This window comes from Salvelinus namaycush, chromosome 30, assembly GCF_016432855.1.
Source record: "Salvelinus namaycush isolate Seneca chromosome 30, SaNama_1.0, whole genome shotgun sequence".
In the NCBI taxonomy this organism is placed as follows: Eukaryota; Metazoa; Chordata; class Actinopteri; order Salmoniformes; family Salmonidae; genus Salvelinus; species Salvelinus namaycush.
The window spans coordinates 2,578,098-2,591,583 of NC_052336.1; the positions used below are offsets into that span (position 1 = coordinate 2,578,098).

General features: G+C 44.7%; 1 protein-coding gene across 1 annotated transcript in view; it reads right to left on the minus strand.

The window, feature by feature from the left end:
* The window catches only part of efl1 (elongation factor like GTPase 1), a 97,792-nt gene that overhangs the window by 16,249 nt on the left and 68,057 nt on the right, over positions 1–13,486 (minus strand). The window contains exons 16-20 of the mRNA XM_038969583.1: positions 9,588–9,719; positions 8,600–8,747; positions 732–843; positions 338–461; positions 1–80 (exon numbers count right to left, since the gene is read on the minus strand). The exon at positions 1–80 is cut by the window's left edge and continues 125 nt beyond it. Of these exons, the coding sequence (XP_038825511.1) occupies positions 1–80; positions 338–461; positions 732–843; positions 8,600–8,747; positions 9,588–9,719 (596 nt within the window). The remainder of the gene's footprint in view (positions 81–337; positions 462–731; positions 844–8,599; positions 8,748–9,587; positions 9,720–13,486) is intronic.

The following is a 13,486-nucleotide window of genomic DNA, read 5'->3' on the forward strand; positions in this document are numbered from 1 at the left end:
CCTCCCCTCCCTCTGGGCCTGACCTGCCTGCTCCAGGGTCCGGATCAAGTCAGCACTACCCTCCAGCAGAAGAGTCACCTCTACACAACACAGGACACTTTTTGATCAGGATCAGAGCCCAGATTTACTCAACTTTCTTAAGAAGAAATTTCTTCTTAACTGCCATGTTTTCCCTTAACTACAGACATAAGAAGAAAGTTAAGCAAAGTTGCTATTCCTTAAAAAAGGCGATTGGAAATGTTCTGTTTCTTCTGTTTCTCCTTAAGCAAAAGGTTAAGGGCTTCCTATAGTCTGACAACAACAAACATCAACACACACACCCTCAACTCTCTCTCACCTTCGGGTAGTGGTATGGCCCGTACCCCCACGGTGGCCTGTCTGTTGGGGGTGGTGAGGGTCACCAGGCCGCTGGGGTCCAGGTGCAGGGTGTCTGACTCTTTCACCTGGTGGAGCACAGCCACCTAGACACACACACACACACACACACACACACACACACACACACACACACACACACACACACACACACACACACACACACACACACACACACACACACACACACACACACACACACACACACACACACACAGGATAGTAGGGTTAGCTACTGCACATAGATTGCTGCTGCATCTTCAATTGTAGCACACTACTAATATATGGGGTGTCGTTTGAGATGTCATCAGTTATAAGATAGACACACACACCACACCCTCAACGTACACACACACCTTCTGTTGTTTCCCCAGGTCTTCATTGACCATGTCCACTTTGGGTGGTCTGATCACGGTCTCTCTGAATGGGATGATAGGCTTGGAGGCACTGATCTCAATCTTGGCAAAACTGGACGATGAGAAGAACACAGAGACTCAGATGTAGGGTTCCCAAAACTCTGGTAAATTTCCACAAATTCCCGGGTTTTCCAGAAATCCCAATAGGAAGATTCCTGGAATCAGGCGGAAATAAGCAGAAATTCTGGAATCCTCCATCCAGGATTTCTGGAAAAGCTGCAAAAATTACAAAGATGTGTAGTGAGAAGGAGATGGAATACTCACATGCAGCAACACAAATGAAGTTGTCGTCTCTGAGTAAGAGCAAGTAGGACAACCCATGCATTGTAAATGTGCTGTATTACTGGGTACGAGAGCCAGAACAAACTCAAAAGAATACTATACATAAAGACACATTGGTATCTTAAGAGAGTGCTGAAAACTTTCACGTCTGCGTTTTTATTTTCCAAAACAATAACACCTGTCAGATATTATTAGGCTCTCCCGCCCATGCTGAGCCAAGCACAGCATATTCAAATCATCTGTCATAGCTCATCTTGCGAGCACACACACACACACACACACACACACACACACACACACACACACACACACACACACACACACACACACACACACACACACACACACACACACACACACACACACACACACACACACACACACACACCTTCAAGTCTGTTTCTTCAATCTTTCTAAACCACACAGGAGGAGGATGAGGGAAATATAGCAGCTTCTATTCAGATACAAATGACTGATACATCTTGTCAGGACATTCAAGCCACAACATGACAACTGCAGGGCAGCAGGTAGGCTAGCGGTTAGAGAATTGGGCCAGTAACGGAAAGGTTGCTGGTTCAAATCCCCAAGCCGACAAGGTGAAAATAATCTGTTGATGTGCCCTTGAGCAAGGCACTTAACCGTAATTGCTCCTGTAAGTCGCTCTAGATAACGTCTGCTAAATGATTAAAATGATTAAAAAATCGAGATAAAAAAACGACCAAGAATGTTACATTACGTGGAGGGGGAACTTGCGCCTAAACGCTGATATTTGGTCATTTTCTCCACTAATGGTTTAGGTTAGGATTGGGGGAGGGGAAGCTGATCCTGGATCTGTACCTGGGGAAACTTCACTTGTTCCGTTTTCTGCCTAATGGTTTAGGTTAGGATTGGGGGAGGGGAAGCTGATCCTGGATCTGTACCTGGGGAAACTTCACTTGTTCCGTTTTCTGCCTAATGGTTTAGGTTAGGATTGGGGGAGGGGAAGCTGATCCTGGATCTGTACCTGGGGAAACTTCACTTGTTCCGTTTTCTGCCTAATGGTTTAGGTTAGGATTGGGGGAGGGGAAGCTGATCCTGGATCTGTACCTGGGGAAACTTCACTTGTTCCGTTTTCTGCCTAATGGTTTAGGTTAGGATTGGGGGAGGGGAAGCTGATCCTGGATCTGTACCTGGGGAAACTTCACTTGTTCCGTTTTCTGCCTAATGAACACAACCCTGCGCTGGTGAGGCCAAGCTTCAGGTCTGGTAAAATAAAATGACGTCATTAGGTTATCACTGCTGAAACACTCAGAGGGATACAGAGAGGGTCACTTTAGGAAAAGAAAACAAGTGTGCTTCCCAAATGGCACCCTATTCCTGTAGTGCACTACTTTAGACCAGGGCCCATAAAGCCCTGGTCAAAAGAAGTGCATTACATCGGTAAAATGGTTCCATTTGGGACAGGTACACTGTCTATCTGTCTACTATCTCTCCGACTGCCAAGACCAACAGCCAAGTACTGTCAAAGTTTATTGACACAAACAGGCAATCCCTTGTCTGAACCTGGGCCACTGGGTCCTTCCTAAACTGGCCGTGTGTGTGTGTGTGTGTGTGTCAGTGTTTGGGCTGAGAGACGGCACAACTTCCGTCCACACAACCAGAACCAGCTCATCTCGTTACTCAGCGCGTCACGTTATAAACACACACACACACACTCTCTTTCCCACACACACACACACACACACACACACACACACACACACACACACACACACACACACACACACACACACACACACACACACACACACACACACACACACACACACACACACACACACACATAATCCAGTTAGAGTCAGTCCATACAAAAACAGGGCAGAAAACAAGTAATCCTCTTCCCATTCTGCTCTCTCCATTCCTCCCTCTTTCTCTCCCTCTCTCTCCCTCTCTCTCCTTCCTCTCTCACTGATGTTTACTAGAAGCATCTCAGAAGCGCTGGAGCGTTCCCTGAATCCAATGTAGACAGCAAACTGTGTGGTTGTTTGAAGATGGGGGTTATTCTGGGTGCTGTGGGTGTTGGTTGTTTGAAGATGGGGGTTATTCTGGGTGCTGTGGGTGTTGGTTGTTTGAAGATGGGGGTTATTCTGGGTGCTGTGGGTGTTGGTTGTTTGAAGATGGGGGTTATTCTGGGTGCTGTGGGTGTTGGTTGTTTGAAGATGGGGGTTATTCTGGGTGCTGTGGGTGTTGGTTGTTTGAAGATGGGGGTTATTCTGGGTGCTGTGGGTGTTGGTTGTTTGAAGATGGGGGTTATTCTGGGTGCTGTGGGTGTTGGTTGTTTGAAGATGGGGGTTATTCTGGGTGCTGTGGGTGTTGGTTGTTTCTTTAAATCTCACTAAGACTTGGAATGCATCCCAAATGCCACCCCACTCCCTATATAGTGCACTCCTTTAGACCAGAACCCCACTACCTATATAGTGCACTCCTTTAGACCAGAACCCCACTACCTATATAGTGCACTCCTTTAGACCAGAACCCCACTACCTATATAGTGCACTCCTTTAGACCAGAACCCCACTACCTATATAGTGCACTCCTTTAGACCAGAACCCCACTACCTATATAGTGCACTCCTTTAGACCAGAACCCCACTACCTATATAGTGCACTCATTTAGACCAGAACCCCACTACCTATATAGTGCACTCCTTTAGACCAGAACCCCACTACCTATATAGTGCACTCCTTTAGACCAGAACCCCACCACCTATATAGCGCACTCCTTTAGACCGGAACCCCACTACCTATACAGTGCACTCCTTTAGTAATGAAGCAGGGAGATATGACTTACTCAGTGGGAGAGGAGAAATACATACATCCAGTAATGAAGCATGGAGATATGACTTATTCAGTGGGAGGAGAAATACATACATCCAGTAATGAAGCAGGGAGATATGACTTATTCAGAAATCAGAAATACATACATCCAGTAATCAAGCAGGGAGATATGACTTATTCAGTGGGAGAGGAGAAATACATACATCCAGTAATGAAGCAGGGAGATATGACTTATTCAGTGGGAGAGGAGAAACACATACATCCAGTAATCAAGCAGGGAGATATGACTTATTCAGTGGGAGGAGAAATACATACATTCAGTAATGAAGCAGGGAGATATGACTTATTCAGTGGGAGGAGAAATACACACATCCAGTAATGAAGCAGGGAGATATGACTTATTCAGAAATCAGAAATACATACATTCAGTAATGAAGCAGGGAGATATGACTTATTCAGTGGGAGGAGAAATACACACATCCAGTAATGAAGCAGGGAGATATGACTTATTCAGAAATCAGAAATACATACATCCAGTAATGAAGCAGGGAGATATGACTTATTCAGAAATCAGAAATACATACATCCAGTAATGAAGCAGGGAGATATGACTTATTCAGAAATCAGAAATACATACATCCAGTAATGAAGCAGGGAGATATGACTTATTCAGTGGGAGAGGAGAAATACATACATCCAGTAATGAAGCAGGGAGATATGACTTATTCAGAAATCAGAAATACATACATTCAGTAATGAAGCAGGGAGATATGACTTATTCAGTGGGAGAGGAGAAATACATACATCCAGTAATGAAGCAGGGAGATATGACTTATTCAGTGGGAGGAGAAACACATACATCCAGTAATCAAGCAGGGAGATATGACTTATTCAGTGGGAGAGGAGAAACACATACATCCAGTAATGAAGCAGGGAGATATGACTTATTCAGTGGGAGAGGAGAAACACATACATCCAGTAATCAAGCAGGGAGATATGACTTATTCAGTGGGAGGAGAAACACATACATCCAGTAATGAAGCAGGGAGATATGACTTATTCAGTGGGAGGAGAAATACACACATCCAGTAATGAAGCAGGGAGATATGACTTATTCAGTGGGAGGAGAAACACATACATCCAGTAATCAAGCAGGGAGATATGACTTATTCAGTGGGAGAGGAGAAACACATACATCCAGTAATGAAGCAGGGAGATATGACTTATTCAGTGGGAGGAGAAATACACACATCCAGTAATGAAGCAGGGAGATATGACTTATTCAGTGGGAGGAGAAACACATACATCCAGTAATGAAGCAGGGAGATATGACTTATTCAGTGGGAGGAGAAATACATACATCCAGTAATGAAGCAGGGAGATATGACTTATTCAGTGGGAGGAGAAACACATACATCCAGTAATCCGGTGCTAGACAGAAACAAAACTAATAAATAACCAGACCAACTTGAGCTGATGAAGATCCCCCTATTCCATGTGTAGTGGATTACTACCTTGTCCCTGCACAAAAGTAGTGCACTACATGGGGAATAGAGTCAGATTTGGGTCGTACCCATTGTCTGTTTGTGTGTCTTGAATAAATCAAAGAGTTGAGGACATTAATTATTTTTATCACTAACTTACACCGCGTTGAAATGGAGGAAGATATTGGTGTCCCCCAAATGGCAACCTATGGGCCCTGGTCAAAAGTAAGTAGTCAAGCAAGCCTTGGATAAGTCTGTCTCGTCTGAGCCAGAACGGCCCATAGCTGCTCCTGTTCAAAAGTAGTGCACTTGGGGAACATGGTGTCAGCTGAGACGCAGCCTATGTATGAGTCTCCATCCTGAACACTGTTGCTTTGCAGCCTCGTTTAGGAACCCTCTCCTTCTAATCATTTGGACATTTCTCCAATGTATCGTGAGTGTGAAAACCATAACTGTGCATACAGGAAATTGTTTTATTGCTGCGGCATTATAGTCTAGAGGTGATTTGGAGCCACTGTAACTATGGCTGCGTGTGTGTGTAGTGTGTGGTTTTGTGTGTCTGAATGTGTGTTTTTGTGTGTACATGTTGCCTACATTATCAGGACCAGAATGTCCTGACAAGGTAAGATATTCTTTTTTTCCCCTGGACTTTTTAGGCTTAAGGAAAATTGGATTTTGAATGGGAATACATTTTTACACCCAAAAAGTCTAGAAAATGTACATTAAAAAGCTGTGTTTTGTGTGTGTGTGCATTAGTGAGCAGAAATAAAAAGGTTTGCCTGGTTCACCCCAGCTTAACTTGGTCAGGATCAGTTGACCCATTTTCCAGGGCAGCGAGACAACCCTGGCGCTGTGACGTCACAGTCCCACGTGCCACATGAGTGGCTAAAACGGGCTTGACCTCTTTCTGAGCTAGAGAGTGAATGGCCACGGGCCAGTCTGCTTGTGTGTGTTGTTGTGATGTCACAACGGGGTCAGTCGGCATTCACAGCCAACACGGTTCCCCTTCCTCTGTCCTGCCCTGCTCTTTGCCTGACTAGCTGACTGACTGGCTGGCTAACTGGCATATTTTCAAACATAGAATAAGAATTGCAGTCATCCCCTGATTAAATGCAGTGGGGAACACAGAGACAGAATAACATTGTTCTCTCTCTATGGCTGGGACTGTCATTCACCAAACAGGAGCATACTCTTATACAAGGTAATTCAAGTGTTTCACTTGCCTGGGTGGCCTAATCAGGCTGACCTGGGCTATTTGTAAACATAGAATTACATTTACTAGACGGGATCCAGTCCCTGGATGCCCTGTCATACTGGCTGGTTTAGGACTGTTTCTAAATCACCCTGTGTTATCTTCCAGGGGGAAAGCTGTAACGATCCCTGAGACTCTTTATACATCTGGTCAGTGTGTTTGAGTTAGCAACAATAATGTTGACCTTATAAGAAAGTTAGTCAGGAAATGAATGTGTGTGTGTGTGTGTGTGTGCCTGCACGTGTAATATAATTGATAACTTCGATCCCTCCAAAGGCTGTACTGAGAGTAAGTTTGATTGAAACATGAAAAGTATGTTTTAGTGTAGTCCAATGTTGATAAACTACATGTTGACCGTTTCTCTAACTTCCTGTGTTCTTGGCCCAATCCATAACGTGTTAACCAATGTAGCCATCGATCATTCTGTGGTGGGAGGATTACCAGTTCGACTGATTGGCTGAATGAAAGGTCCTCTCATCAATACTCTGTCTTCTACATTGATAAGTTATACAGATGAACTTAGTGACAAGGACAACATATGCAGATAGATGCAGATTTAGTTAGTACCAAGGTTACACCGAAGGACAGGTCATCTCTAATTCCCATTCATTCTTGTGGGGAATTAACGCTTTAGGACTATGGATATTCACCATTAGCGTTGCAAAATTCCAGTTATTAAATTCCCAAGTTTTCCAGAAATCCCAGTTAGAGGATTCCCGAATTTCCTGCTTTTTCCCTCATGATTTCAATAATCTCCCAAAGATTTATCTGAACATACTAATAATGTATGTTAAAGAGATAACGCACCTGAAAATCTATATACATCTATATTTAGGATTGAGGCCTGCACATTTGTCCCACTGCAACACACTGCATGTCATTTGGGACACAGGCCTAGACTCCACTGTACTTTGTATCCCTTTCAAAGTATCAAAGCATATGGAAATCTTTGATTTATTGGGTTATGAAAACTCCATTTGAAATAAAGCTGTGGAATATCTATTTTGATGTGTTCACACATCTCCCCACCTCACACCTCCAACGATACACATGCTGATTTCTTCATGTACTATAAACATAGATAATACAGGATCTTAGCAGGACTGGATGTGTGGGTGACCCCCCACATGTGTGGGTGGTCTTACAACAGCTTTAGGTATTGATTATGAATAGCTCTACATGGGACCTGATCCCTCAACGTCAGAGGGAGGCTGGTGAGAGTTTAGTTTATGGCAGGGGTGGAGGGCAACTGGTCATAGGATGCAAATGAAATGAGCTGTATTTAACATCTCTGTATGGAACTCTTTAAACCCCCCTCTCTCTCACCATCTCTTCTAATATGACATGATCAGAGTGGAGAAGACACATCTAAAGACAGCATCTCCAGTCAATAATCACACATGACTTTTTATAGAGAGAGAGAGACACCCACTCTCAGTCAGAAACATTACACACACACACACACACACACACACACACACACACACACACACACACACACACACACACACACACACACACACACACACACACACACACACACACACACACACACACACACACACACACACACACAGACAGAATCATCATGTCAATCATCAGTGTGTGAGACTGGGCCAGACAGTGTAAAAACTGAGTCATCTCAAACTGAGCCGTCTGCTGCTCATCTACACTCTGTTACAGGGCGTCTGGTCAACATTTCACTACTATTGACTAGATTTAAAATCACAGACAGAGACAGACAGACAAAGAAAGACAGATACAGCCAAAAAGACTGACTGACAGACCTCTCTGTGCAGAGCTCATGTTCTAGTGATGACGCTCCAGGCCTCAGTCTCATAGTATACTTCCCTCCAACGGAGACCGGGGTTCAATCCCTGCGTCCAACCTTCCTACGGTTTCTCCCTCCCTGTTTCCAACTGTCTAAATAAACCGTCCAACTCGTCAATCAAAAGAGGGAAACAAGAGGCTCACCTCTCTCGGAGGTCGTCCAGACAGCGTTGCAGGTGGACCTCTCCGGCCGTGACCAGTACGTGTTCTCCTGTCTCCTGGATCAGAACCTCAGCACACGGGTCAGCCTGGTTCAACAGCCTCATACCCCGTACCAGCTTAGGCATCTCACCTTGACACACACACACACACACACACACACACACACACACACACACACACACACACACACACACACACACACACACACACACACACACACACACACACACACACACACACACACACACCAGATTGTAGGAAAGTACTTCTTAGTAGACTAAGCATGAATAATTTCCATGTATGGGCCCTACTGCACATAATACACCCTGGATTCAAACCTACATTTGTCTTTCGTTAAGAAAACTTAGACTGACGTTACCTGGGTCATGTTCATTAGGCAACAAACTGAAGAAATCACGAAATAGGGAGGGACTACTTGGATTTATCCAGAATTAATGCTAATTTTCATTTTTGTTGCAAAACATTTTCAAACACTTTCTGATGAGTGCCCTGATGAACAAAACCCAGGACGGGTTTGAATTTTCAGGGTTACAGGTCAGCTCAACTACTAAGTGCAACTATTTAAAAGAAAACAAACAAACACACACCATTTGAAGCTTCTCAAAACAGTTATCTTTCTAAGACTAGCTAACTAACTGACTGACTGCTAGCTGACTAACTCCCTCCATATGGGGCAAATGTTGCCCTCAGCTATAATACTAACGAACACCACGGAAGAGCTGCAGGAATGTCTGACTATCTGTGGAACAGCTGACTGGCTGGGTGGCTGACTGACTGGTTGAATAGCTGGTTGGTTGACAGAATGGCTGGCTGACTGGGGTCCTGGAGGAACGTTAGCTTCTCAACATTAGCATCTTACCTCAGATGACAGACGACAAAAACAAAACATCACTGACAGGCAACAACCTCAACAAATTCACAATGTGGTGTAAGTGTGTTTGACACTTACTTGGGTGTTTGGGTTCGATGGCCACTCGTACGATGGGCGTAGCTTCGAAGTTGAGGGGGATGAAAGGTGGGAGGGCAGGGGAGGTGGAGAGGGTCGCAGACTTCAACACACACTCCTCGAGACCGCCAATACCTAGGGAATCAATCAATCCATCAATCAATTAATCAATCCAGCACTTTCTACAAACACTTGTCACAGTGATTGACAACAGCTGGAGCCTAAACCTCCCAAAGAGTGATCAGAGAGACAGTAGTGACAAGGAAACAGTCCCTAGGTAGGAAGAAACCATGAGAGGAACCAGAGTCATGAGAGGGAGTTGAACCTGCTCTGGCTGGGACGAGGAGATTAGAGGAGGAGAGGAGAGGCATAATGAACAAGATGATATGAACAGCAGAGGACCTGATCCTAGATCAGAACTCCTGCTCCGAGAATACAGACACCTGGAGAGACATGAACAGAGTGTGGCTCTGGAGATAAGATAACGTCATTATTAGGGCAGCTACCACTTCAATGGTGAACAGTTCATTAAAAATGTACCTTCATAGGTTGTGCCCAAATGGCACCCTATTCCCTTTACAGTGCACTACTTTAGACCAGAGCCCTATAGTGGTCTGGTCAAAAGTCGTGGAGTATGTAGGGAATAGGGTGCCATATAGGACGCAGCCCTGCAATGTCTCTCTGTGGAAGAGAGCAGAGTAACTCCAAGGGGAGAGAATAATGAGACTAGCTTTGTCTCTGTTTCAGACACAAGTGAGGGAGAGAAACACACACAGAGAGAGATAGAAACACAGAGAGAGAGACAGAGAAAATGTGTGAGAGAAGGGGGAGACAAAAGGCCAAGAAATGTGCAAGAGAGAAAGAGAGAGAGAACTAGAGAGAGAGACAGATAGGAAAAGAGAGAGAGGGATGAAGAGAGAGAGGCAGGGAGAGAAAATAATTTCCCTGCTGTCAGAAGGTTCAGGGCTCTGAGGAACACTGAGGCTAATGTAGCCTGGGGGGAAGAAAGAGGTAAGGGAAGATAGAGGGGAGGAAAGAAGATGGTTTAGTACTGTACCAGAGGAAGAGGGCCCTATCCATAACCTACCCATAGGGCTGAGTATGGAAGGTTGCCTGGTGGCTCCTGACAAAGGGGAGAACATATCCCTTCCTCTCTCTCCTTCTTCCCTTTCTGTTTGAACATCTTGGCCATGTTCTGTTATAATCTCCACCCGGCACAGCCAGAAGAGGACTGTCCACCCCTCATGGCCTGGTTCCTCTCTACCCGACACAGCCAGAAGAGGACTGGCCACCCCTCATAGCCTGGTTCCTCTCTACCCGGCACAGCCAGAAGAGGACTGGCCACCCCTCATAGCCTGGTTCCTCTCTACCTGGCACAGCCAGAAGAGGACTGGCCACCCCTCATAGCCTGGTTCCTCTCTAGGTTTCTTCCTAGGTTTTGGCCTTTCTAGGGAGTTTTTCCTAGCCACCGTGCTTCTACACCTGCATTGCTTGCTGTTTGGGGTTTTAGGCTGGGTTTCTGTACAGCACTTTGAGATATCAGCTGATGTAAGAAGGGCTATATAAATAAATTTGATTTGATTTGTTTATCACTCTCTCTAGAGTCCATTCTACCGTGTCAGAGCTGAGAGACCAGACTGTATCCAAAGAGTTAGTCGTTCTTTATTTTCAATTCTCTGATGATGTTTTGTTAAACTGAACTGTCTGATGTTGAATACTGTTTTGGATGAATTAAACTGGAGGTAAGATGAGCCTGGTCCCAGATCTGTTTGTGCCGTATGGCTAACGCCTATTGTTGTTTGGCATGACATTGACCATAGGAGTTGGCAAGACAGCACCAACAGCTCTGCGGCTAGGCTAGGATTATTTAGCTTTAGTGCAGTAATGGATGAGCAGGCTAGGCCAGGGTCATGTTCATTTGGAAGCAAACGGAAGAAAACGGACTGAAACAGGAAGATACTTCGTCCAATGAGAAATATTGTTTTTCCTTTTTCTGTTGCAAAACATTTTCGGTCGCATGCCCCAATGAACACAATCCAGGACTGTAATGGAGAATGGAGGCTGGACACAGGCATTCTTTGTGCGTCCATTTTAAGGGGCTCAGCCGGCCTCAAATACACCGCCATGTTTATCCTACCGCTGATGACTTCCTGTGATCACACACACAGCGGGGGCAGGAGACTGGCAAATTTAAGCGTGGCTCTTTAAAACAGCAGGCGGAACAGTGAGCCACAGCTTCAGATAGTATTTTAATTTACTACATAAATCCTGCCACTCTTCAACTTTTCATCTCAGTCACACATGCCTTCTACACTGAACAAAAATATAAAACGGAACATGTAAAGTGTTGGTCACATGTTTCATGAGCATAAATAAAATAACCCAGAAATGTCTAAAATGTTGTGCACACATTAGTTTACATCCCTGTTAGTGAGCATTTCTTCTTTACCAAGATAATCCATCCACCTGCAATTGGCATGCTGACTGCAGGAATGTCCACCAAAGCTGTTGCCAGAGAGTTGAATGTTCATTTCTCTACCATAAGCCGCCTCCAATGTCATTTTAGAGAATTTGGCATTACGTCCAAGCAGGCCTCAAAACCGGCCTAGTGTGGGCGAGCAGTTTGCTGATGTCCACGTTGTGAACAGAGTGCCCCATGATGGTGGTGGGGTTATGGCAGGTAGGCATTTGCTACAGACAATGAACACAATTGCATTTTATCGATGTCAATTTGAATGCACAGAAATACCGAGACGAGGTCCTGAGGCGAATTGTGAGGACCATTTGTTTTAAAGCTATCTGTGACCAACATAATTCCTTATATGAACTGTAACTCAGTAAAATCTGAAATTGTCGGAGTGGTATTAACTAAAATTCTCTCTCGAAGCAGTGCGGCTTGGCAGGGTCGTGTTTCGGAGGACGCATGGATTTTGACCTTCGCCTCTCCCGTGTCCATATGGGAGTTGCAACAATGAGACAAGACTAACTACAAATTGGGGGGGGGAAATAACTATAATAATGATAAAAATATATATAAAAGAGGTAAAAAACAAGAGTTAAAAAAAATACATTGAACAAAAAAATGGAATACTGTTTGCATTAACTTTGTCTTATTTCTACCTAGAAACTGATTTACAACTGGAAATATGTACAGCATTATAAGAAGTTGATCGAGCACACACACACAGTCTTGTTCAAGCGGAACAGATGCTGGACATATAACTGGGGGTCTGGTGTGTGATGTGTGTATGTAGCCAGAGAAGCTGATGACTCAGAAATTGAGCTGACTCCCTGTGATCCAACCCACAGCCCACTCAGTCACACAAAGAACAATACAACTAAGGAACAAAAGCCTTCCTTGGCTAAAGACAGGACCTTAACTGACTGACATGCGTGAAGGGCACAGGAACCTGATCTAGCCTAAATGCTTTGAGATGCTGTGCGTGTGTGTGTGTGTGTGTGTGTGTGTGTGTGTGTGTGTGTGTGTGTGTGTGTGTGTGTGTGTGTGTGTGAGTGAGAGAGAGTGAGTGAGTGAGAGAGAAATCTATCCAACTAGACCCAATCCCACCGTCTACGGATGGAAAGACCAACTGGATGGTTGTTGAACTAATTGGCCAGGTGTGTAAGTTAGTTTCAATTGGCCGTTGCTGGACCTAGTTTCAGTTGGCCGTTGCTGGACCTAGTTTCAGTTGGTATTTGCTGGACCTAGTTTCAGTTGGTCGTTGCTGGACCTAGTTTCAGTTGGTCGTTGCTGGACCTAGTTTCAGTTGGTATTTGCTGGACCTAGTTTCAGTTGGTATTTGCTGGACCTAGTTTCAGTTGGTATTTGCTGGACCTAGTTTCAGTTGGCCGTTGCTGGACCTAGTTTCAGTTGGCCGTTGCTGGACCTAGTTTCAGTTGGT